The 21,353-nt window shown below is 46.7% G+C and overlaps 1 protein-coding gene across 6 annotated transcripts in view; it reads right to left on the minus strand.

Annotated features, from left to right (window-relative positions):
• The window catches only part of KALRN (kalirin RhoGEF kinase), a 683,571-nt gene that overhangs the window by 469,721 nt on the left and 192,497 nt on the right, over positions 1-21,353 (minus strand). For all 6 annotated transcript variants that reach the window (XM_055084868.1, XM_055084895.1, XM_055084874.1 and 3 more), the window contains exon 3: positions 15,820-15,934. In XM_055084868.1, the coding sequence (XP_054940843.1) occupies positions 15,820-15,934 (115 nt within the window). The remainder of the gene's footprint in view (positions 1-15,819; positions 15,935-21,353) is intronic.

Here is a 21,353-nt window from a genome sequence, read left to right on the forward strand (position 1 = left end):
GCTGCTTCCCCCAGCTATCTATTTTACATTTGGTAGTCTATATATGTCCATGCCACTCTCTCACTTCGTCCCAGCTTACCCTTCCCCCTCCCCGTGTCCTCAAGTCCATTCTCTACTGTCTGCGTCTTAGCAGCTCTCTGCTGATTGCCCCAAACCGTACCACACCCACTTTCTTAAACCAGAAATCAGCAGGAGGTAAAGTGTTAAGACACATTAGCACCTGCTTTAAGCTTTCTACTGGTATAATCAGAAGCAGTGAAAATAAGCTGGAGGAGGCAGTGCCTTATCGAGAAATGAGCCACTCGAGGGAACGTTGTGTGGTGAGTGAGTGAGAGTTCAGTCACGCAGACAGTCCTCAAACTCATCCTGCACAACGTGGAGTCTCCTGTTTGGCTCGATGCGGAACGGAGAAGCGGGGAGTTCAGAGAGGTGGGAGGGCTCCCGTGCCTGTCCTGTAACTCTTGGCAGGCTCACACATGACTGTCCACCATCAGCTGACTTTCGGTCATGAGGCCATTCAGCTACCATCAAAACCTCTTCAGGAACCATGTTAATCCATCCAGAGGCTTTTGTATGTTTCATTTCTTGTTTTATGTTTTGTTTTGTTTTACTGGAAGACACTCTGTCTACTTTTCCAGGTCATGATTATTCCAAACAATTTGTGTCTTTTCTACTCATTTAACAACATATCTTTTGCCTCTGTACCTCTGACCTGTGATACCGGGGCTGGGGGGCAAAGGTCAAAGCTGATCCTTTATCCTAGATTGAAGCCTCAATCCCTTCTCTGTAAAGTGGGGAGACTGACTAATTGGTCTGGGGTTTGGGCTCAGCATTGTTTACAATTTCCCTGGTCATATGAACATACAGCCACGGTTAGGTGCCACTACAGTAAAGGTTCTGGAGATTTCCTTGCCCATTTCCAGGTCTAGGATCTCCCTCTTGCCTGTTCCCCACCCTCGACTTTACCAGAAGCAAACCCAACTCTTGCCTAGTCAGCGTGCCAGGGAGACCGCACAATGGAGTGCAAGTTAGGAAGGTTTACATTTCCCACCGCTTTAAAGTCTGCTGCCTAATTCCACCCAAATGAAGCTGTTTAAACAAACAAATTAAAAAACTCTGATTGCAATTGTGCCAGGGGCAAGGATGTGGCTGATTCTCTTTTGTATCACTGGACAGAGTGTGGTAAAGACTCAGGCCCCAAGATTATTCCTGAATCCCAAGTGTGGCCGTAAAGCGACAGGTCCGTGGCCTAAAAAACACAGCAGGACTTCTGCACCCAATACTGACTTGTGCTCAATGCCATCTTTAAACAAAACACTGTCTAAAAATCAAGAACCAAAAAAGCTCTGAAGAAACAAAGATTTGCCATCCTGCAGATAGTCAAAGGAGCATGCCACAGCCTGAAGGGAGCTCCCAAAGAGAGTTCCAGAAATGCGCCGGCTGATGCAGCACCAAAGTAAAAGGATGCAGCCTTCCAAAGGAAGGTTCCCATCAGGGCCAGCCTGGTCAGCTGCATATAAACCCTGGCGTGTGTTAATCCACCAGGTTTTTATCTTACAGTCTCACAGATTCTGAAATACAACTCCTGTTCACCAAAGGAAGAGATCTGTTTTCTAAGCCAGACTGGCCTGGGGCAGGGCACTTGCAAGGAGCTACTCTCAGCTAGGAGAAAAGGAGCTTGGAAACTCGGGAGAAGGACCAGAACCATTGCTCCTAGAAGTCTGGGGTTGGCTGGCCAGAGAGGGCAGGTGGCAAAGGGTTCAGGCGGCTGGGATGGAAACTGACATATCCATTTCCCAACCTCAGCCTCCTGTCCTATCTCCCACCCTCCTTCACAGAGCTGTCCGTCCCTTCCTTCTAGGGCATTCAGAACATGAAACAGAAATGAAATGGAAACCAAAGCAGCGAGGGAAAGAAAGAATGAACAGAATCCAAAAACCACAACCTCTCCACACAGCCTTTCCCCTGCCGTCCCCCGACCAACCCCAGGGCCATGCTCCTCTGTCCTCTTCACCATCTGCCCCTTTTTTCCCATAGTCAGGCCAGGTGAGAAACCAGTCATCTTTTTCACTGTAAAAAAAAATGTCATTATAATCACTGCTCATACATCTGTGAGTAGTAGACCAAAGATTGAATCCACATTCCAAAGACTGTAACCTGTCTAACAACAGTGTCTCGGTTACACCAGCTATAGAACACAGGGAGCTTTTCCAAAGCCGGGAGACAGAGAAGAGAGAGGAGAGCTGACCCAGGAGAGGCTGCCACAGTGTGCCGTGCACCAGGGACACCCTGCTCACTGCAATCCCTTTTGCCGTCACCGCTCTTTCTCCTCCTCTCGCTGCATCCCCACCTCTCCTCACCCTCTCACGGGGATTCCCCCTTCTCCAGCTGGGCTCCGGTTTCCTAGCAGGGCAGGTGGAATCCTCATTAATAAACCGCACACTTCCTCCAGGAAACAATCTTTGGTCAAAACTGCCTGCGCACACCACCTCTCCTCCTCCTCCCTAAGTAACAGTCATGTTCTTGAGAGCCTGCTGCTATTTGCCTGCACACACAGACACATGCCCTAATAAACCACCAACGCAAACACCGTCAGCTGCCCTCACAGGCACCCTCGGGGCCAGGCCCGCGGGGCTTTGCCAACGCAGGAGCTCCGCTTCGCGCAGAGCAGGAGATCTCACCCAGGAGCCAGCCTTCCTGCCTTCTGACACCAGGGAGGGTCCCTGTGATTTCCATGGTGGAAAACCCTGTGAAGGCTCAGGCACGGATGCAAACCTGAGAGCAGCAAGGGAGGTCGAGGAGAGCCAACGGAGAAACCCAAGGGTGGGGGACATGTTTGGAATTTAAACTAAACATGAAGGGCTCCAACAGGCCTTTGCCCACACCCACAGCTAGCTCAGAGGCCCTGAGAGCTTGTGGGTGAGTGGACAATCCCTCCACGTAAGACCCCAGGGAGGTCCTGACCCCACTGCATGCTGTTCTGGAGACCACCTGCTGGCCCATGGGTCCTGTCCGTGTTAGGGGGAAGAGTGGGGTTACAGCAACCGGCCCCAGCTGGGTGGCCCTGGGCATCTCAACACACTCTCTGGACAGCATTCCACCCTTTTAAAGTGAAGGGGTTGGCCTGGCTGACCTCTACAATCCCTTCCTGCCTCAAGCTCCAGGATTCTAATCCATCTACTTCTTTTAAAATTCAGTTCCGATTATACATCCAATAAACCATCTCTGATGACATCCACTGAACTGCTATGCTTATTGAACAAATGCCTGGAAAATGTTTAGTTCGTTTTCTCCAGTGGGTCCTAGAACCTCCACTAGACTGCAACCTTTCCCAAGGGCAAGAACTGAGACCCCTCACTAGTCTGCAAGTTCAGCCTGACAAAACCAGAGGATTATTTGACCATTATCTCTAAGTTGATGTGTATGTAAGAACTAAACAATTGTCCCATCTATGCACAGAATTAAATCTGGACCGATTTGCAGGCTCCCTAACGGAGCACTCCATCCCGGTCTGGGCTAGGTCAGGGGGAGGAGTGGTTCTTGCCTTCCTCTGGGTCCAAAACAGGGAATTTCTCTTCAGCAAATAAGTTCTGAAGCCTGAGTTTCCTGCAAAGGAAAAGAGCCTCCAGTCTGGAGATGAGAGGACAGTCTCTTCCGGGACAGGGAATCAGGGTGGAGAGTGTCACAGCACGAGGTTCAGACCTTGCCTCGGGTACCAGGCCAAGAGGAGTTTCTGTGCAAAATCTGGCACACAAATTGCTAGCAATGGAAACAGATGACATTCCAGCTCAGGACTGCACAGAACAATCTGAGACAAGAGGGAGAAAAATGTATTGGTTTTAGGGTTTTTGAATAGTTCTCAAAACCAAGGCTGGTCCTTGCTTGACCTAGAATGAGGCAGGGGGCGGGGGAAGAGGAGGGAGGCTCTGAGAAAAAGGGAAAGAGGGAGTAGGACCATCAGGATGCACACTTGGATGATGTCAGTAAATGACTCAGAAAAACATCTGTCCTAGCTGAGTCACGGTGGCTCTGACCAAGTGCTCCTGTCTGGGTTCCAGAAGAAACAGGACTGGCTGTCACACTTGCTCAATTTAGAAACAGGAATACTTCTCCTCGGTGAGACAATTATTACATACTCAAGTACTAAACGTTATTTAATATTTACTACAGTTGTCTAGGAAAGATTATATTAAACCCATTTTGTAGTTGAGGAAAAATAATTGTCACTTAGTGGTTACTTAAGTTTAAATGTTTCAATAAAAATTTGAAAAGTAAAGCCTAGAAAATCTAAGGTCTAGTGAGGAGAGAGCAGAATATTACCATTTGGAGCCTCTGACAAAACCCATCTGTATCTTCCAGGCAGCTGAGCTAATGTACTCCACCACTTGGTGGCAGCATACCTAAATTGCCAGAAGTATACGTACAGGATAAAGGCAGTCTCAACAAAACTAAAGTATCATAACATGAAGTGTCAGCATCCAATATATGCCAAAAAACATACACAACCCCAAACACCAGTGAGGGGCACATGATAGAACCTAACCAATGACAGGTGAAGAGAAATACAAAACATGCTGAAACTAATTGCCTAATAGGGGAGGGAGAAACAACCCCAAATCTGGAATCCACCAAGTGAAAAACACATCCTCTTTCCCAGTGCCAGGCTATCTCTCCAGTATCCATATTCAGGGAGCTCCCTCATTTCCAATATTCCAGCCAAATGAATCTGAACTAAATTTAAATCATCCTGATTCTCCAGCAAGAATTCCTGAAAGACCTGAATATACTGGGACTTATATCACCAGCAATGCTGAATTTTACCTAATCTACGTGGAACCAGAAACATCAGCTTCCTAATCAGCCTGCTGCTGGTGAGCCATAGACTTCAGAGGCCTAAACAAGAAAGTAAATGACCCCACCTAAGCTTTAGAGGCTCGCTCAACATTGCTGCCCAGAGACAAACTCCAAGGAGACCCAACTTTCTCAGTGGAAGGCAAATAAGGACCTCAGTTCAGATAAGAGCAGAGGAGATTAACAACTACTTTGTGCCGAGCCAGGAACTAATTACGCAACCAGCCAAGGAGCTGAAATACACCCAGAAGCAAAACTAAAGATTCACCAAGGGCAAAAAACAATTAAGTCTTTACAGATTTCTTATCAGATCTGAACTTTAATGTATGGTCCCCTTTAACATCCCTATTAGTTTAGGCAAGTGAAAGGAATCCTACCCTGGAAGACCCCAAAGGGCAGGCCCTGTGGCCAATTCCTCTACTCTTTCAAATCCAGGGTCAGGTTTAGGCGCATAACATATGGCCCTAAATTAGGGCCCTTGATGATGGTAATGACAATGTTTGCACAGTGGGTTCTGGGCAGTAAGGAGCATATAAACTTAAATTTGGAGAAATATAAAGACTTGGAACTCTATGGCCAGATATACTGGAAGTATAAATTGGGAAATTTGGAAAGAAATGTGGCGAAGTGTATCACTAGCCTTAAAAAAATCCATGATTGCCACAAATCTATCCCAAAGAAACCATTTAAAATGTAGACAAAGGTTCACAAACAAAGAAGTTTACTGAGAGTTATTTACAGCACTGAAGTTTTGGAAATGACTTAGATGTCTAATGATAGGGTTAATTAGAATATGGTGTATCCCAAGATATACTATTATGCATAAAAAGTTTTTAATGTTATGAAAATATTCTTAGGGTATAATATTAAATGGAATAAAATAAGAAGCAAAATTAAATAACCAATATGATTCAATTCTGTTTTTAAAAATCTCCAAAGGGGGCTTTCCTGGTGGCGCAGTGGTTGAGAGTCCGCCTGCCGATGCAGGGGACGCGGGTTCGTGCCCCGGTCCGGGAGGATCCCACATGCCGCGGAGCGGCTGGGCCCGTGAGCCATGGCCGCTGGGCCTGTGCGTCCGGAGCCTGTGCTCCGCAGCAGGAGAGGCCACAGCAGTAGAGGCCCGCGTACCGCAAAAAAAAAAAAAAATCTCCAAAGGCAAAATATAGGAAGGAAAAATGTCAATATATTAATTATTCCTATTTCTAGAGGTTAGAGTTACAAGTGGTTTTTTAAAATTCTTTCTATTTTCTGCATTTATTTTCTATAATAAAGAAATATTTTTCAACTTTGAAAAAAAGGCCAAGACTTTATCACACTATTAGGCATATATATTCATTCATTCAGTATTTATTACAAGCCTGCTAGGCGATACTGATCTTATTACTATTACTACTATTCTACTAGCTCTTATCCTAACCTTAACCATCACCCTAACATTGACTTTGACAAAGCTGTGCTAGAGACAATAAAGAACAAGTGACAAAACAAGGTCCCCACTGCCAAGCAAGGAAAGGGAAAGAAACCACTGTTTGCCACCAGCCCGTGCTGTGTGCCGAGTCCTAGGCTAGGTACCTTACCTGTGTCCTCTAGTAATCCTCACTACCATTGTGTCTGGTGATATCTCTATGCCTATTTTACAGGCAAGGCAATTTGTCAGCTGCATGCACATTTCTCCTGCTACAGGGGAGGGTTCAGGGGTTTATTCTTCCTGGACTGGAACCCCCTGCATAATTTCCAGGATCAATATTTGTCCTCAAGGCCACTCTTTCTTCCTCTATTAGTCCACAGTTACACTCCCACCAAGTCAGTGGCAATGTCCAAAGTCCCTTCTAAGGGTCACATTGAAGATGCATGTGAAGAAAAGACAACACATGCTCTCCATCAGGAATCCTTTTGTCCAGTGCTGGGTCCTTGATTTATCACCTAAAGGCGTTTACTGGAAGCATTTCTGGAATAATGAGTGCTGCTTCTCATAGTTACTTCATGACCACATGGTTTCCGCCTCTGATTGTCCAGGTTATTGTTCTCCAGGGAATCACAAATGCTTGCCTCTGCATGTGAAGCATCACAGCTGGCTCTCCCCACTCTATACATACATACATACACACACACACACGCACACGCACACACACACAGTTGCTTTTCACAGGGTTTCCATGAGTCCCTCTGGCTGGCCCTCTGCCTCAGGACTGCACCAGCATAGACACAGACCTGCCAAGTCCAGCAGTGGCATGGTCAAGGAAGTGAACTAACTTCAAAATGCCTATCAGCTGACTGCTGAGTAATGCCAGAACTGTGCTTCTGACACCAGAGCAATGCAAGATAGAACTAGGCAGGTGGCTGAGTGAAAGAAACATCTAAGACCCGAGGAAACAGAACAGGATGAGCCCCCTAGAGTACAAAAGAGACCACCCCCACCATTCCAGGCTTTATGTTCAGCATCCCTACTACAGACAGCCTTTTTACTTATCTCTTTAAATAGTTTCCATGGTCTTAAGTGCTTTTTCTCCCCCCACTACATCCCTTAGTGTAATTAATTACTGAAAAATAGTTGACTATCATCCACAGATGAGCATAAATGAGTAGCATTTGTGTGTCTAAAACTGAACACAAAGACCTGGGAGAGGAAGTCTGAGGCATCCCCCACCACCTCCATTACCCTGCACATCCACAGTCGCCACTGATGTCTTGGCCAGCAGAAACCCAGGTTTCAGGCAATTGCCACCTGCGTTTCCCACCTGCAGCAAGCTTCACACTTAAAATCCGAAGAGAACCTTGGAGGAAGCAGGTTTGATGGACAGAATGCCACTGCCCCACCAAAATTACATCATCCGCCCCTCATCTCCTTACTACCCTCTTCTACTGTCCTGCTCCAATCCAGTCCTATCCTTCAGGGTCTACCCTCCTTCTCTCTCCAAATCTGTCCCCTGCACGCCATCAACCACTGCCTCCTTCACTCTGGCCTCCTCATCTATTCAGTGGATAAAAGCGCAGGCTCTGGTGCTCCAAATTACACTGGCTGTGTGTCCATTAGCAAGTTATCTAACCTCTTTGAGACTCAGTTTCCTCATATGCAAAATGGGAATAAATAATACCCATCTCAAAATGCTGTGAAAACTAAGTTAATGTATACAGAACACTCACAACAGTGCAATAATGTAGGTTTGAAGATAATAGTAATGGCTAGCATTTATGTATTACTTAATAGATCAGTTCCAGAGGTTGGAAGCATTAAGCGCTTTTTTTCAACTCAAAATTATGTTTGAAGATTTATCCATGTTGTCGCATAGCACAGTAGTCACAGAAAACTATACGTGGTATAACACCATTTTTATAAAGCTCAAAATCATGCAAAACTAAACAATATATCATTTACGCAAACGTGGTAAACTATACCAAAAGAAGCCAGACAAGGATAAACACAAAACTGAGGATAATAGTTATTTCTGGGAGAAGTAGGTGAGATTAGGGTGGGGAAGAGCCACAGGTAGCTTCAAGAGCAGAGGTGATGTTCTGCTTCTGATTTTGGGGGTGGGCTCTCAGGTGCTCGATTTATTATTATGCTTTATAACTGACACATACATTACATCTCTTCCTTCATATGTAGCAAATATTGCCATATATGTATTTATACTTATAGTTATTATTATTATTAGGTTCCTTTAGGAGACAGACTATAAAGTACTGAATGTCCGGGTGCTAGGCATCTTAGACATCCGTCATTGCTGCTGCTACCAGCGCCAAATGTTCATCCTCATTGCCTCCTGTTCTGTCCACATTCCCCTCCTCCAAGATGCTCTTAGGGGCAGGGGTCTGAAGGCAAAGCAGGCTGGGTTACCGACTACCCCAGTCCCAGGGAAGGTGGGGCCCTGCCCCTAGGATGCTGCATCAGAGTAAGGAGGGGGGCTGGTGGTGACCGTCGGGCGTAGGGGCCACCTTCTCCCCCTGTTCTGTCAGGGAGGAGGTAGCCATTATTTGTCCCAGCCTGGGCCCCCTGCTCTGGTTTCCTATTTGCAGTTACTTGAATAAAAAAATATCCTTTTCTGGAAAAAAAGAAAAAAGAAAAAAAAGGAATGAATGAAACATTGAACAAAAAACAACACAACTGTCCAGAGGTAGTTTGTGAACAGAGGAAAGATGGAACCAGAACCTTGGGCGGGGGGGAGCAGAAGGGTGGGAGTGGGCAAGGCTAGCTCCTTGTTATTAGTGCCCCGAGTGAGGGAAGGAAGGGGAAACCCAGGTCTAGAGTGGAAGCAGACAGGGACAGGGAGTGGCTCTAGCCCGCCTTAAGTGGCTGCCACCGGGACCCCAGGCCTCCTGGGCCTCACCTGCATAAAGGTGACTCTGCATTTTCATCACTGCACTGGATTCCACGGTGAGGGCAAGGTAGGCTGGAGCCTGCTTAGAGGGGGAAGGGGGCTTAAACCCCTCCTGCCTGCCTTCCTGTTCCCCCAAGGGGGCGGCCCAACCTACTGCGGGGACTAGGCAAGGTGGGAAGGAAGCAAAGGGGGTGTGAGCCACCCCTGGTGAGACACAGCTTGGTCGGGGGCATGTGGGGCCAATCACCCCTCTCCAATGGCCACATCTGCTGCCGCTAGTACCTGCCTGGGTGCTAGGCATGAGAGATTGCTACGTAGTTTCCTCACAACACCCCTGTGAGATGGTCGTTCTTTTCCCAAATTAAAAATTAGAATACTGGACTCAGAAAAGTTGAGTCATATGCCCAAGGTCTCACCCTATGTCAAACATCTTCCTTTGCCCCTCTGAATCCATTCTCCATCTTCTCCCCTCTACCCGATGCCCTGGGAGGCTGACCCACATGGACTGCCTCCATGAGCCCCCTGTCACCTGGCTTTGGTTGCAGTCAATCAATGACAAACAATGACAGGAGGTCAGAGAATGGGAGAGGTGAAGCAAGAGTATCGACTTCCCTTGCCCCACATCGTGGAATCACTGTGAGTTGGTGGCAACTCTCTACTGAAGGTCACAGCTCTTGTCAAGCGGCCCTCTCATACAGCTACCTCTCCAGGTTCTATGCACCTCTCCTCACCTTGACCCTTCAGGCCTAGAAGTCATAATGTCTTCGCTCCCTACTATTGCCAGCTCTGGGATAACTTGGAAATCCAAACCTTGCTGCTTTCCCTGTTGCCTACCCGCATCATTGTCAAGTGTGCCTTTGTTAAACTCAACCCGGGTGGAGTGGTCACATGTTCCCTGACTCAGAAGTAGTAGAGTTGGGATCTGAACCCCAGTGCCTTCCGTCCATCCGAAGATGCCTCTCTTCGCTTTGCTGTGAGGGTCTGTATGGCTCCAAGGAAGGTGATCACCGACAATGGTTGTTCCTATTGTGATGTTATGTTCCTTAGCAGCAGAGCAGAATACTTTTTGCTCTTCAGGGCTTGGACTATGTACCCCTAACAACAGGAACACTTTACAGATACTGCTAAGAAATTTGTGTAGAATGTGGGAAGTGTAATAGAAATTATAAACCCTTTATATATAAGCAACAAAAGAAATTAAAAAGGGATCTGGAAAGGGATAAACTTTAGGCAAATGTCCTCATTGGCTCTATTTTCTGAACCTTCCATCACTACTCCCTGCATCCTCCTTTAATTGATGATTTCAGAGCAAAGGGCAGGATGCCAATGACACAACTCAACAGGCCCTTACAACTGACGCATTCAGTGATGACAGTTTGCATAGCTTGGATTCTCTCGTGCTGAATATAATGGGAGGAAATCCTTGCAGTTTTTACCTACTCATCTTTTAACTGTCTTCCTGGCTCTCTCTGCTTAGTTCTATTTTCTGGTGATGCTGCACAAAGATAGTGCTGGCTATAAGCCCAATTTATCTCTTGCTGAAATCAGCAGAACAAGAGCAAATGTTATCAAATAATAAGCTGAGAATATTGGCACCTTGGTTTGATTGGCATAGCAGAATATCCCACCTTAATTTCTTGTCATCTTTCCCCACCAGTATGACACCTGCATTCCTTGCTGGAACACTCAGCATCTCAGCAGCACTGCTAAGAACAGAGTTAAGTGGCTGATACATCAAGGGGCTAACGATCGGTACCCTTGGGAGCAGCAGAAAGATGACCATGACAGAGCAGGATAACAATGATGAAGAAGAGAAGGAATTCAATGCAATAAAACCACCTGGGATTTCTTTACTAGATACTTAGAAATTTCTACTCCAAGCATATGGTCAACTCCCAATTATCACAGTGGGTAGATTATCCATACTGTGAGTTATGCTGGGGTAATTGTTTACTCTCAGCCTAGATTTTCTATGTCTCTCAATTTCTAGGGATATTCATCAACTGATTGTTTCTGAGTATTTCCTTTCCACTCCTTTCAGGTACAAGTAACTGCAAGCAGATAGTAGAGCAGAAGGACAAAAAAGCCAGATAAGTGTAGGATGGATGACAGAAAAGATAACACGGGAGTCCACCAAGATACCTATCCATGCCCTGGCTCATATTAGGCACTCAATAAATATTTGTTAAACTGAGTGAATGGAGTTGTCAGAAAGTTGAATTAGAAGACTCTTAAGGCCTCTCTTCCTACCCTAATATTCCATGATTCCTCAGAATAAGATAACAGAAAGCTTGGAGAAGCCCAAGGAGATAGATGCTCATACTCAGCAGAAGCAAGAAAGGGGACAAGAGTACAAGGGGACAGGGAAGCAGTTCTCTTAGGATTTAAGATGTAGACAAGATCTGAAGTGAAATTCTAGGCCTTAAATTATTTAGGGAACCCGAGAAAGAGAGTGTATGTTGGTGGGGTGGTAATACTGTTTTGAGGTTCTAGATTTTATGATGTATTTTTTCCCAATATCATAGAAACAAAGAATTCAGGGCAGGAAACCTTCTTAAAAATGATTTAATCCAGCCTCCAATCCACTGGAGGAATCCTTCCTACAGCATCGCTAACAGAAGGTCATCTAGTAGCCAGCAACAGGAAGCTCACTTTCTCCAGAGGCAGCAGCGTTACTGCTGGACAGCTCCTGGGCAGATTCTTTCTCCACTTCAGAGTCCTGATCTCTCTAACTTCTACCCTTTGATTCGACAGGGACCATGCCCGTTCCCTCCTCTTTGGGGCAGCTCTCCTGATACCTGAAGTCAGGAATCACTTTTCTTCCATTTTCACTCCTGCAAGAAAACATCCTTCATTCCTTCAGCTGAAGAGACACAGTTTGTGGATCCCTCGGTGTGCTGCTCTCCTGACAACACTCTAACTCAGCGGTCCCCAACCTTTTTGGCACCAGGGACCAGTTCATGGAAGACAATTTTTCCATGGAAGGGGGTGGGGGATGGTTTCCAGATGATTCAAGCACATTAAATTTATTGTACACTTTATTTCTATTATTATTACACTGTAATATATAATGAAACAATTATACAACTCACCATAATGCTAACAGGAGGTGGCACTCAGGCGGTAATGCGAGCAATGGGGAGCGACTGTAAATACAGATGGAGCTTCGCTCGCTCACGCGCCGCTCACCTCCTGCTGTGTGGCCTGGTTCCTAACAGGCCACGGACCAGTAGTGGTTGGGGACCCCTGCTCTAACTGGTCCACATAGCTCCTAAAAGGGAGTTGGCAGAGTTCAATGTTGCAGAATTGAATGCAGTAGTCCAGACATGACCTGGCCTTCACACAGGATAGTGGGACTATTTCTTCCCATTCATTTCACACAACCATCCTTCCTCCCAGCCCCTCTTGAGTTTTGCTCCCCTTCACTCAGCAGAAACCTTTGCCTTCTTAATTGCTTCCAATCTGTTTTGTCCCATTTTTGCTTAACAAGTCAGAATTAATAAAAGTGTTCTTCTAATCTTTCACCTTCTATTCTAAAGGAAAGATGAGTGTGTATTAGCTGCATGGATGTGATAAATCTACCAGAAAGAAAAACATACCCTTCATATTCATAAAGGGTACACTGTGATAATTCATAAATTATCACAACCCTCTGTTTAATCACCTATTCTAGAATGGTGCCCCAAATGGCCATCAAGCTGATTGGTTCCTTAGATTCTGGGATCCTCCTTCATCACTTACTGGTCCTATTTGCTTGCCTTCTGCGGGCTTCTTCATCCCCTAGGCTACCAGCACAATTATATATTGTGCTGTCTTTTATGGTCACTGGTTTGGCACTGAGTAGGGAAATACCCAGGCTTTCCCTAACTTTCTCAAAATATCTGTTCCTGCTCACCATGAATCCTAAATAGGCCTGGCTTACAGAGGCTCTACATATTTGCTAAATACATAAATAATAACTAAATGCTTGAATAAATGAATGTCAAATGTCACCCACAGATGATTACACCATCTGAAGAGCACACTCCACTCCACAGGAGCCTATCTTTCTAGCCTCCTTGCCCATGACCCAGAATAGGCCATTTCTTCTCATCAGTGTCACTTTCCTAATCTAGCTATTCATTTTCACAGTATCCTTTCTTTCCCAAAGCCATGGCTAAGCAGAAGAGTGGCAAACACTATCTGATGCACTAAGTCCTTCAGTTTTCCTCCCCAGACTTCACTGTCTTTGGAACAGCTCTGTTGCAGGTTTTGTTTCAAACACTCTTCATGTATGAACTTGTGGCCAACAGAATTAGAAAGTGATGGGTGGGCATGACTAGTTGGTAAACTCTTTAGCCTGCCAGGTACACACACTCCTGGTGAACATAGGCCCCTTGGGAGGGAGGCAGCAGGCATCCCCGAACAATTCTCCTCACTGAAAGTAGCAATGGGATTCTTGCCTCTCACCTGCCAGAACCTGTGAAGAACCTTTTCTGCTCTCAGGAGCCTGGGATGCAATGCTTGTGACCACCCACTGGGAAGCAGAGAGCCTGCAGCTAGTATGTTTCTCCAATGATAAACATATTGTTTCTCCTTTTTCATGACCTTCCTCCCAGCCCCTATTGGGTTTTGTTCCCCTTCACCCAGCAGAAAACTTTTCCTTTTTAATTGCTTCCAATCTGTTTTGTCCCATCTTTGCTTAACAAGTCAGAATTAAGAAAATGGTCTTCCAATTCTTTCACCTTCTATTCTAAAGAAAAGATGAGTGTGCATTAGCTGCAGGCATGTGATAAACCTACCAGAAAGAAAAACATAGCCTTCAGGATCCCAAATTTCTTCTGTCTCTAAAAGAACTAAGAGTCTGTCATGGGTCCCCAAGAAAACTTTTCCTATATATCGTTTCAGAAAATGCCTAGTTTAATTCCTGTTAGTAGTATACTCGGGAAAGATGCTTTTAAAAATGCTTAGTCCCTAGATGCCTAAATTGCTAAATACATAAATAATAAATGGCAATCATGGGTTATTTAATCCATCTCCTTGCCTCCAAGACAGATGGGAATATTTCTTCTGTATAAAGACCTCTAGGGAAAAACTCTTCTATCCTATTCTTCACCCAAGTCTCATGCACTCAAAGTTTAGAAGTTCTTCTTTGGATATAAACGAAGTCCCTTTCATTGGAGCTTAAGACCTTTCATCTTTTTTCGGGTCCCCTGTGGATAGCATAACGAAAACAACGACACCATCTGACATCTATTTGTCCACAGCCCTCTGCTCAGAGCTCTTCAGGGCTCCCCCCTCTGTTCCACAACCTTCCAAGCATTCGATGCCGGCTCCTAAATCCAATTTACAACCTGCCCGTCACCATCCACCAACCTCTGTACATGTGCCCCCCCACCCCCGCCACCGCCACAGCTCTTTCAAATGAAGTGCTCACCTCGCCTGACACCTGCTTCAAGAACTTAATCAGCACGTTCAACAATTAGCCAAGGTCTCCCCGCAAAGGCAGAGGTCCTCTCTGTGACTGACTAATTCCCCTATAAAATGCACAGAGACAACAAGAAGGTTCTAAAGGCCCCAGGCATCACTTCTTATTTACCACAACGAACACTTGACAGGCTCCAACCCCACTAAGAGTCAGAGAATGGAGTTCTCGCTGGCCACGAGCAAGGATGAGGAGAGCACTGGGGCAGGAGTCAGGAGGGTTCTGGCCAAGCTCTGCCACTGCCCCACCCCCGTAAGCAACTCTAATCCCATACGGACCCAGTTTCCTAAGCAGAACAAGACACATATTTGCCTGGATTACTTCTCAGGGCTCTTCCGGCTCTCACATTCTATGCTTCTCTGACTATGCAAAGGCCTCTCCTACTCCTTCTTAAAAGATATACACCATGTTCCTGGCATGTCTCCCTCACCACCCTCGGAGGCCAGCACCACCTAGAAACACTCAGAAATCAGTGTTTCTCAACCTTTTTAAAAACTCATCCCCTGCCCCAAAAGAGACATTTTATACTTTTTTCCTTAATCATCCACTCAATGAGATTTTAATACCATGAATATATTGTATATACCTGTTTACGTACTATGTGTATAGCTGTGCTTAATACATAAAAGAGTAAATTTTTTTTTTTGCCATCCCCAAGAACGAATTCTCATCCCCCTTGGAGGCAATATTACCCCCATTGAAAATGCATGACTTAAATTGAGGTTAAGGCTGCCTCTTGCATGATATAAGTGGAGTTATTTGCCCCAAACTCTAAAAGCCACAAACATATTCATAAGCCAGAGGTTTTAGAAAAAAATCCATTATACAAGCCAGAGTGGAATCAGCCAGAATTCCCATTTTCCCAAGGTAAAGAACAGTTTCCCATCCCTGCTCCCGAGGCCACACTGTCACCTCTTCCAGGGCCTGTCCCGGTCCTCTTAGCCTAGGACCTTCACCTCTGCCCATGGTTCCCACATCCAGCTCCCACTCCATCCATATGAATCCCAGCAGTAACAATGGGAATGATGGGAATGAGGTGAACAATGGGTGATGATGTTCCAGAAATAATTAGAATCCATTCCAAGGGCAGAAACAGCCAGGCCCCTGGCAGGGATGGAGGCTCATTCCAACTCACTTGCATCAGTCCAACTTCCCCCTCCCTCCCCTGCAGGACATTCACCTTACCTTGGCACGCTGGCCAGATAGGTCACGAGTTTCCGCAGGTCTTCCTGTCTTATTCTGTCATGATTGCTGCGAGCAGGGAAGGTCAGGATTGGTCCACCTCGCTTATCACGGCCCCCTGCAGGGAGGAAGAGAAGGGAGTTTAAGAAAACCAGCTAGAAATTGCGCTGGAAACAGGCAGAAAGATGGTGCCCAGAGAAATCCAGTCGCTGCTTAGGGTAAGGGCAAGGGCATGGGGTTTGGGTGTGGGGAACACGCGTAACCCTGGGCTAGTCTTCTGACTTTTCTGATGTCTCATCTGCATTTTGCAGATGAAAATAATGATGACTATATTACAGGGTTGCTGCAAGACCTGATAAGATGGCACATGGGGAAGCACTTTGACAAGTACTCTTCACGAATGTGAGACGATAATGAAGGAAGTGATAACTGCTCGTACTGAGAAAACAAGCCATTAAAAGTGCTATGGTCGGGCTTCCCTGGCGGCGCAGTTGTTGGAAGTCCGCCTGCCAATGCAGGGGACGCGGGTTCATGCCCCAGTCCGGGAGGATCCCACATGCCGCGGAGCGGCTGGGCCCGTGAGCCATGGCCACTGAGCCTGCGCGTCCGGAGCCTGTGCTCCGCAACGGGAGAGGCCACAGCGGTGAGAGGCCCGCCTACCGCAAAAAAAAAAAAAAAAAAAAAAAGTGCTATGGTCTTTGGAAATTCAACCTCCAGTTCACTTCTCTTTGCAGAACTCTATGAGCAGGGAGTGCTCAAGATTAACTGAATACCATGGTGAGAAGCCCTTAAAGCATCCAGCAGGGACATCATTACTGGGAGGTTTTTAGATTCATAGAGAAGACCTAAGTGTGTTCTACACAACCAAGGATCCACCCCTGCCTGCCTGCCTGCCTGAGGTGCCACCTGTCACTACTGCTGGAGGAGCACATTAATCTTTATTGGGAGTAGGATGCTCAAGGTCTTAATCGCTGCAAATGCATAGGTACACACTAGGATTATAAATGTTTTCTAAATATCAGGTTTTTAAAAAAGCTGGAGGGAGTAACTGAGATGATGATCATTGTTTGCTATCAGAAGGCTGGGATTTTACATGGTTGCTTTTTCTTTCCTCTATTTTCCAAACTTTCTACTCACTATTTATTCTATGATTTAAAAATTTCTTTGTTAATGGATGCTATGATTGGGAAGCAGGACCAAGTTTCTCAGGAAGGTTAGATGAGGACGAAGCTAAGGTGTAGTAACTACGTCCTTACAGGCACTGCCTATTTCACAAAGAAAACTCTGTGTCATGATTACAGACACCCCATCCTGCACGCATCTCAGGCTGCCACACAACATCCCCCAGAGCAGCGGCCACAAAGGGATTTAGAGCAAGAGGGAGTAAGGGCCGGCACGGCCACCACCAATACTGGAAAAGAGGCTTAAAGCTCAGCCCCCTGAAGAAGGATCTTTTCCAAGGAAAAGCAGAGCCTCCCAGGGCCCCACCCAGTATGAGTTCATGAATAATGTTTCCCTCTGACTGCAGGGTCCAGAAAGCACAAGACAGAGGGGAGTCTTGACAAACAAAATCCAGTCCATTCCAGGACACTCCTGAGGAGGAAATAAGGAGGCTGCAAGGAAAAAAGGGTCAAACAAGAGCAGGGCCACTGAGAGATGTGACCCTGAAGAAAAAAATATTTCAGCACCACCATCCCTTCCCTGCAGCCCCCCACCAGGGCAGATTTGTGTAGGTAGGCCACAGAGTTTGACCCTGGCCCCCAATTCCAAACCTTCCAAACCACAGGCTCTGGTTCCACGTACGGATAACCAACCTCATCTCATCTACCTTGTAAGTGATCCGCATCTCCCAACTGCCTTCCACAGGAGAGAAAGGAAGCGAAGGAATCAAGTGGAAAGTTCCCTCAAAGCTGGGAGGTTCTCCCTCACTCTCCACCTTCCCCTGCAGCCTTGACCTCAGCCAAAGGATTTTCACTCTTGGGTGTTTTTTGTTTTTTTTTAAATTAGAGTATAATTGCTTTACAATGTTGTGAATCAGCTATGTGTATACATATATCCCCTCCCTCTTGGACCTCCCTCCCCCCCTTCCCCCACATCTAGGTCATCACAGAGCACTGAGCTGAGCTCCCTGTGCTATACAGCAGGTTCCCACTAGCTAGCTGTTTTACACATGGTAGTGTATACATGTCAGTCCTAATCTCCCAGTTCGTCCCACCCTCCCCTTCCCCCACTGTGTCCACACGTCCGTCCTCTACGTCTGAGTCTGTATTCCTGCCCTGCAAATAGGTTCATCTGTACCTCTTGGGTGGTTTTACCTGCAGCTGTTGTCCTTCTCACTGACCTTCTGTGGATGGTTTAAGAGTAGAGCTAAGGAAACATGGGGAACCGAGGCTGGTCTGATGGCAAAGGCTAACTAAGAGGCTTGGAGGGCTGCTGGCACACTCCCTCCTGAGCGGAGCAAGTTATGCCCTGGGAGACAGGGGTTTCATAATGTTGGCTGCAGAAGGTTCCAGATGGCAGGGGAGGGGGGGTGGGGGGAGAAGACCTGGGGAAGTGGAATTCCTTCCCTCCAGGAAGAATGGATAAGGAGTCCAGAGAGGGCTGCATGATCAAGCCAGGTATTTTTCAGAAAGGAGATGAACTTGCAAGACTGTAGGAAGAAGAGGAGGAACAGGCATAAAGGAAGAGAATCATCACACTGGAAAGAGTGGGGACAGCGGATGGACCAAGGATTCAGAGTAGGTACAAGGGGAGGGGTTCTGCCCCTTTCTCTTTGGCAGACTGATAGAACTCAAAGAGGGAGGAGGAAACAAAGGTAAGTTATGGAGAGGGAGAGCTCAGCGGTGCCTGGGGGACACTGTTTCTCTAGGTGAGATAGAGTGTTGAGGGTCAGAGTGGGCTTGAGGTGCTGGGAGAAAGGAGGATGGACCACCGTTGGAGAGTGTCCCTAGAGAATGGACAGCAGGACTGGGTACCATGTGGGTTAAGAGTAGGTGGCAGGGTACCAGGGCATAGTGAGAGCTCTGTTGAAAGGTCTGGCCGTGGTGTCCATGCTAGGCTCTAACTTGAGCGAAGGCAGAATAGAACTAATGCATGGGCTAAGTGGGGAGGGCTCAGTGAGGGTAGGAAATGGCCTACTGGTTCATGAGTTCCCAGAGGAGAGGGAACAGCATATGTTTTATCTGATATCCATACTCCCCCGACTGATAGGGGAACACCAGCAATGGTCCAAGGTGAGAGGTTAAGGCCACAGACAGACATATCAAGGCTCAAGTTCTCGGATGTGTGTGGCCACGGTAGGGAGGTAGGAGACTCTGGTGCCAAGGAGACTGAGGAGCCATGAAGCTGTAGGATTTGACTGATAATTGACATGAGTGCTGAACTTCCAGAGGGCAATAAGCAGAGATAAAGAATGAGAACCCTTTGCTAAAGCCAGTGTGCATTGTGGAAGTGGACCCCAGATGGTGGGAGACAAAAGAGCCAAGTTTTGAAAAGGAAATAGAGATGGTGGCAGGATCTTCAGCAGCGCCATTCCCCTGCTCAACCAACACCTGTTGTCTGCCTCCTCAGTCGAGGCTTTGGTGCTGGGAGCTATAAGACGGGAATGTAGAGAATAAAGAGGGAGGGGGTGGTTAGATGGGCAAGAACCGGCACTGGTCCCCTCCCACAAAGGCCGGGCAGGACGGGGCTAGGGAGGAGGCAAAGCTGAAAGAGGGGAGGTTAAGGCGAACCTGACTGACGTGGGGCAGGATGGCACTCACGTTTTTCAGGGGGAGGCAGGCTCCAACTAGGGTAAGTAGGTTAGGGTACTTTGTGGGGAGGACAAGAAAATACATCTAGGATATCATACCAAAAGCTTGGCCCATGTAACTACAGTTCTGCAAGATGCTAATGGACACACATGATGTTTTTTTAAGGGAATGCATTATTTGTAGCTCGGGAAACGCTTTCATGTGCTTGAACGACATGTGCTTTAAAGAACATGGCAAATCTCCAAGAGGGGAACTATAATAGGCAGCATTTCCCAAACTTATTTGACAGTAGACCCCTTTTTCTTTTTTGAGGATCATCTCATGAGACTGTTGTTCTATGGAACATGCTTTGAGACTCGGGTCCAGAGTATAAAATTGCACCACAGCAGTGTGGAGTTCCTCTGGGAACATGGGCTTGATGTTGATGGGAGAAAAGGCGGCAGAGAGGGGCATCAGGAGGGGGCCAAAAGGAGGGTGTGGGCGCACACAGAGAGCAGGGGTGAAACGGGCCTGCAGGAGAAGGCTGGATAAAAGGGACAGTGGGCGTTGCAAGTGGGAGGTGGAAGCACATGAAGGAAGCCAGCGAGAGAGAGCAAAGGGAGAGCCCACGGCTGAGAATACGGAGCAGGATGGGGCAGGGCTGAAACGACAGAGGCCCCCGAGCACAGCCACAGATCCCGTCTCACACACGTGCACACACCCACACAGTGGTGGGCTGCCCTGGATTATTCCAAATGCACGTTCCCATGGCAGCGCAACTTCCCCTTCCGCTGCTCAGAAAGACATGTAACCACTACACTGCATTACTTAATTCTGGGTTTCTTTATTTTGTTTTATTTTTGTGTTCTGTCTTCTAAAAGCTTAGGATACAAGGGCCTTTTTTGGTTTGTTTTTTGTTTGGGGGTTTTTTTTTTTAGATGCAGCCAGTCATCCCCCTGGCACCCTCAGCGTCCTTCCCAGGCACAGAAGGACAACGTTCCCTAAGCCCCAAAGCTCCTGGCACCACGTGCAGATGACTAAGACTTACCCCACATAGAGAACAGACTTGTGGTTGCCAACGGGGAAGGGGGGTAAGGGAGGGAAGGATTGGGAGTTTGGGATTAGCAGATGTAAACTATTATATATAGGATGGATAAACAACAAGGTCCTACTGTATAGCACAGGGAACTATATTCAATATCCTGTGATAAACCATAATGGAAAAGAATATGAAAAAGAATATATATATATAACTGAGTCACTTTGTACAGCAGAAATTAACAAGACATTGTAAATCAACTATACTTCAATTAAAAAAAAAAAAGACCCCAGACTGCCTGGCCCACATCGACACATGGGCATGAGCTGCAAACCCCGGCCCCCTTGGTCCTACTCCGGGAAGCAGCTACTGGCCTCATGCCTAACTAACTGCCTTCCTGGCACATTGTTGCTCTGTACTCCATTAGGACAACTCCCTACACTTGGGAAGCTCTTTTCTAGGACTGGCTGGGCCCTGCCCCACGGCTCTGATGGAATTCACATGGGAAAAAATAAACCACAAACAGTCAAGCAAGGGTCCCCATGTCAGAATGTACCCTGTCTGCACTCATATGCCCTGAACTGATGTGGGACAGAATGGTGCTCAGAGGGTATGCATTAAAGCCAGGAAGGCTGAAACTGAGTTATTTGTAGTGAGGTGGATGGACCTAGAATCTGTCATACAGAGTGAAGTAAGTCAGAAAGAGAAAAACAAATACCGTATGCTAACACATATATATGGAATCTAAAAAAAAAAAAAAAAAAAGG

The sequence above is a fragment of the Physeter macrocephalus genome, chromosome 1 (genome assembly GCF_002837175.3).
Source record: "Physeter macrocephalus isolate SW-GA chromosome 1, ASM283717v5, whole genome shotgun sequence".
In the NCBI taxonomy this organism is placed as follows: domain Eukaryota; kingdom Metazoa; phylum Chordata; class Mammalia; order Artiodactyla; family Physeteridae; genus Physeter; species Physeter macrocephalus.